The sequence below is a fragment of the Dipodomys spectabilis genome, unplaced genomic scaffold (genome assembly GCF_019054845.1).
Source record: "Dipodomys spectabilis isolate Male_0828 unplaced genomic scaffold, ASM1905484v1 ptg000042l, whole genome shotgun sequence".
NCBI classification, from domain to species: Eukaryota; Metazoa; Chordata; class Mammalia; order Rodentia; family Heteromyidae; genus Dipodomys; species Dipodomys spectabilis.
In genome coordinates, this window is record NW_024870719.1 from 14,649,142 (window position 1) to 14,654,538 (window position 5,397).

At 46.6% G+C, this 5,397-nt stretch overlaps 1 protein-coding gene across 1 annotated transcript; it reads left to right on the forward strand.

Annotated features, from left to right (window-relative positions):
• Positions 1–652: 652 nt before the first annotated feature.
• On the forward strand, positions 653–4,630 carry Arf6 (ADP ribosylation factor 6). The gene is made up of 2 exons (XM_042677795.1): positions 653–749; positions 854–4,630. Exon 2 carries the CDS (start codon positions 1,349–1,351, stop codon positions 1,874–1,876), a length of 528 nt encoding a protein of 175 aa, XP_042533729.1. The 5' UTR covers positions 653–749; positions 854–1,348; the 3' UTR covers positions 1,877–4,630.
• Positions 4,631–5,397: the final 767 nt, after the last annotated feature.

Below are 5,397 nucleotides of genomic sequence, written 5' to 3' on the forward strand. Positions count from 1 at the left end.
TCGCCTGTGTGGACGAGTTGAACCCTCAGCACTTTCGATAACGTTTTTTCAAAGTTCCGCGGTCGGTTCTGCCCTCTGGAGACGCCGTTGGCACGTTCAACCATAGGCCTGGCGAACCCCGAGTGCCCGGGCTGCGACCGGGACACCGCCGGGAACGGGGCCTCCACTCTCTTCCGGAACCTCACGGACCTCCGCGGACAAAAGAGGGGGGTGCACGACAGGAAAGGGGCGGGGGGAGAGGCGGACAGCTTCTGAGGGAGACGCAGGGCGCTCAAAGGGGCGGGCGGGAGGGAAAGCCGAGCCCCGACTGGTAAGCACAGGCCTGTCGTAGAAACGCCCCGGCCCCGTGGCGTCCCCTCATCCAGCGCGTTTGCTCTCCTCATTCCGACCGACCAGGGCAGACGCACGCACACCAGGTGAGGAGACTCCAGACGCGCGCGACAGGTGGGCGCGGGCCCAGCGCCAGGCTCGCGGGCTCCGCGCGGGCCGCACGTTTGCGCCCGCCGAGCCGCCGTAGCCCCGCCCCCTCGGCGCGTGGCGCCCGTGACGCCCGTGACGCCAGGCGCGCGGGCCACTCTCCTTACAGAGGTCGCTCTGGTCCGAACGTTCGCCCTCCGCTGCGCCTGCGCAGTCGGGAGGGGAAGTGAGGCGGTTTCCTCGGCGCCTTTTCCGGCAGCGGCGGCGGCCAGAGCTGGGAGGAGGAGGTTGGAGGCCGGAGGGAGCCCGCGCGCTCGGGGCGGCGGCTGGAGGTAAACCTCGCGGGGTCGAGCCGGAACGGCGGGCCGCCTCGGCCTCCCGCTGCCCTCAGGAGTTCCCGCGGTAACTCCCTTCTCCCTTGTCTGTGTCTCCGCAGGCGGCGCACCGAGCTCCCGCGAGGATCAATGACCTGACGGGGCGCCGAAGCCGCGTTCCTCCTCGGGTGGTCTGGGTGCGTGGTGAGCCCGGCGTTGGGGGACCGGCGGGCGGGCGGACGAGCGAGCGGCCCGCAGTCTCCCGCGGCGGGGTGAGGCCAAGGCGGCGGAGCGGGAAGCGCGGCGGCGCTCGCGCGGCGCCTGCGGGGGGAAGGGCAGTTCCGGGCCGGGCCGCGCCTCAGCAGGGCGGCGGCTCTCCCAGCGCGGACTCGGGGGCCCCGGCGGCGGCGGCGACTGGAGGCTTTTGAGTTGTGTGGCCGGTGATGTGCGAGTGAGCGACGGGCCCGGGCCTCTGTCCTCCAGGAGGCGACTTCCAGGCAGGCCGCTCGTGCGCCCTCGCGGCGGGGCAGGCTTCGTTTCGGTCTCGCGGCGGCGGCGTTGTTGGTAGAGGGGACCCGGGACACCTGAATGCCCCCGGCCCCGGCACTTCCGACGCGATGGGGAAGGTGCTATCCAAAATCTTCGGGAACAAGGAAATGCGGATCCTCATGTTGGGGCTGGACGCAGCCGGCAAGACCACGATCCTGTACAAGTTGAAGCTGGGCCAGTCGGTAACCACCATTCCCACCGTGGGTTTCAACGTGGAGACGGTGACTTACAAAAACGTCAAGTTCAACGTGTGGGATGTGGGCGGCCAGGACAAGATCCGGCCGCTCTGGCGGCATTACTACACCGGGACCCAGGGTCTGATCTTCGTCGTGGACTGCGCCGACCGCGATCGCATCGACGAGGCCCGCCAGGAGCTGCACCGCATTATCAATGACCGGGAGATGAGGGACGCCATAATCCTCATCTTCGCCAACAAGCAGGACCTGCCCGATGCCATGAAACCCCACGAGATCCAGGAGAAACTGGGCCTGACCCGGATTCGGGACAGGAACTGGTATGTGCAGCCCTCCTGTGCCACCTCGGGGGACGGACTCTATGAGGGGCTCACATGGTTAACCTCTAACTACAAATCCTAATGAGCATTCTCCACCCATTCCCGGAAGGAGAGAAATCAAAAACCCATTCATAGGATTATCGCCACCATCATCACCTCTTCAATTGCCACTTTCTCTTTTGAATTTGAACTCTGGAGTTACTGTTCTACGTTTTAGGGGTGGGGGTTGGGGTTTCTCTCTCTCTCTTTTTTTTTCCCCCCCTTTTCCTTTATTATCTTTTTTCTTTTTTTTTCCTTTTTGGCTTTGCGTTAGTATGCTCAGATTTGACATTTGACCTGAACACAGTGCTAGATGCTCTTACTGACTTCCAGCAAATGGGGTGGGGAAATATAGCATTTCTTGGTAAAGTCCTTTATAATAATGGTTTGATTTTTTATTTCGAGAGAATCTTTTTTTTCCAATGTATGCTTTTTTCCTTTTTGCCCAGTTTCCTTATCACTTGCTGTAGATGGCTTATTTTGCATTCATGCAGACTGTGTTGCAAGTCTGTTTCATCTAGTAAACTGAAAATTATTGCTTAATCAAACTGCCGTTTGTCTTTTATATTTAAGGCCTCCTCTCCTCCCTGGTTAGGTCTTAGTAATTTCAAATGTGACCTTTTATATCTTAAGACCAGTATGGTAAATAGCCCACAGTGGCAAATAATGAGTAATACCAATGTAATATGTTCCAGTTGCACATCAGTATGTTAAAACAGGTAATGTAAGAGGTTCTTTGAAATGTCAACAACTAAGTTCTGAAACGTATATCATGCATGAGTAGGAATAAAACCCAAGTTCCTCAAAACATAGCTAGCTTATGCTGCATAAAAATAATGAAAAATGTAACTAGTCAAGGACGCAGATTGTTTTACACTGCAAAGTTAATTAGCAGCTTTACTATGCTGTTTTCTTCTTTTCTTAAAAATATACTCTTTCCGGAAAATGGAGCAATAATGGTGTATGCCACACAGATGAACTATTTGTAGATATTTTAAGTAACTTTTTGGGCAAAACTGGAATATATACTATTACTTCAAATGTCTAAGACCAGTAGTTTTAAAATTACTAAAACATTTACTTTGTTCACTTAAAAGAAAGCAAACAATTCAAGTTATATGCAACTTTTACCTAGTTGAAAAAATACACATTCCTGTTTTCACATTACAGCAACTGATTTAAAGATGAAATCGTTCATAGATAAGTGATTACATCTCCATTAATTAGAACACTGGAAAAAATATTAAGAAAAATCTTGATTTTACTTGATTGTAGGATTAACTCATGCAAATAGAAACCCTGTTGGTTCGCTTAGTACACCATCTTTAAGGAAAGAAATGTGATGAGTGAATGATGTATAGACTTGAGGAATGAGGATTAAAAGGGGAAGTGGGATGAAGAGAAAGAACCTACAAGATGACAATGAATGTAAACTTTCTTTAAGGGTAAGCAGTGTGCTCACTGGTGGTATCCAGATCTTAACAAGAACTAGTTAGGACCTGTAACTAGATTGAGACCACTAACATTTTGAACCAAATGTTAACGCTTGAATCTGAACTAGGAAGCAACATCTGGTTCTTACATGGCCTTAGGATTAGTTTTAGTGATCCTCAAGGAATAAAACTTAGGGAATTTCAGAAATGTAGACTGCAAAGGCAGTAAGTATATAGAAAAAGGTTGGAGTGGTTTTGTTTATGAGGGTGTCTGAAAACAAATTGAACCGGATATCATGGTATAGTTGGACAGTATTAGTCCTTCACGTTTTGGCCATATTGTAGGAGCTTTTACCAAAGATTTATGAGATGCAGAAGGGTATTAAAAAAAACAAGTGTTCAAAATAAAACATTTTACTTAAAGCAGATGCGAAAAGGTGCTATGTTGTAGGCTCCTGCTGGCAGAGGGATTTTTGAATTCAAGATGCAACTAAACTATAACGTTCTCAGTTTCACTTTAAAAGTATGTTCTCAGTTTCACTTTTAAAATATAGCTAAAGATGAGGCTGATAAACACATTTAAGAACATTTTGGTTGCTGTTTATAATTCCTAAAGCTCCACCATAAATGTAATTCTTAGTGTTTTTAAGTGATTACATTTTAAGGTACATAAACATGGGCTATACAAATATCAATGCTATAGTAACATCCTGATACAAAACAAGCACAAAGGTATAAATGCCTAAACTGGAGGAAACTTGAAACCCTCATGTTAATTCTTAAATGTAGTGTTTCTAACTTGTGACAGACAGGTTGATAGGCAGCCTTTTTTTTTTTTTTTGTCTTAACTGGGGGACATAGTTAAAATTTTATACATCAAGTGATTGCTCTTACTGAATGTTGCAGGTGAGATGTGGTTACTTTTACTTTATTTGAAATGTCTGAAAAGGGGGGAGGGGGGAAAGAAAATACTTGAAATTTGGAAAACCCTAAACCTTTTGGAAAGAAATTGTAATTTTCACTTACATTTTCTTTTAAGCGTATGAAAGGTTTATAATTGATGTAGTTAAATTGAATCATAACTATAATCATGGAGCAGGTACTCCTAGCCTGCAAAAAAAGTTATAATCTAATGATTAAAAAAATAAGATCCTGAAGTTCTTGTTTAATTGCATCAATTTCTGTATTTATGTGAATTTATAAACTGCAGTAAGTTTTGAATGAGATTGATCTTGTCTAAGTAAATGAGTCTGTAGACCGTGATCTTCCCAAACTAAAAAGTATAGTACTTGGAATTGTGTTCTTTATGGTTGTAGTGTTGGTAAAGCACTAAAATGCAGAAAATAAAGGAATTACACAGCGCAGTTTCTCACGTTATGTTACTGGTTGAACTAGAAAAGTGGGGTGTGTTGGTGTCTCGGGCTCTGTTATTCTCTAGGATTAAATGGTAAAAGATTGACTTAATTTGGGAGTCCCTGGCTTTTATAAGAACAAGGACAACCAAGAATCAGTTTGGTTCTTCTAAGTGCTGGCTGTTTAAAGAGGTTTGCCCTGTTTTAGTTTCACCAAACCGTTTTCATGACGCTAGAACACAAGAAGAGTTGAAAAACACTTAAAAGCAAGGTCTTCGCTGCCTTTTCAAATTGCAGTTGTAGCATTTTAAAAAGTCCAGGATTGTGTAAGTAAAAAATTGATCTACAGATGTAAGCCCAATGTACTACCTTTGGTAGTAGACTTGGAGTTTAAAAGTTTCTTTTCTCTTTTTGGTCAGTTGTGGGGCTTGAACTCTGGGCCTGGACACTGTCACTCAATTCAAGACCAGTGCTCTACCACTTGAGCCACAGTGCCACTTCAGTTTTCTGGTGGTTTTTATTGGAGACAATAGTCTCACAAACTTTCTGCCCTGGCTAGCTTTGAACCATGATCCTCAGATCTCAGCCTGAGTAGCTAGGATTACAGGCATGAACCACCGGCACCAGGCTAAAATAGGATTACAGGCATGAACCACCGGCACCAGGCTAAAAGTTTCTATTAGAGGTCAAGGTTGCTTATCTTATTTGGACAGAAATGTTGCCATATAGAAACTAAAATTATATCTAATAGCTTGGATAATTTTTTTTTTTTTTTAGTT

Coding starts and splice junctions, on each gene's coding strand:
- Arf6 (XM_042677795.1), top strand. CDS start 1,349: ATGGGGAAGGTGCTATCCAAAATCTTCGGGAACAAGGAAATGCGGATC.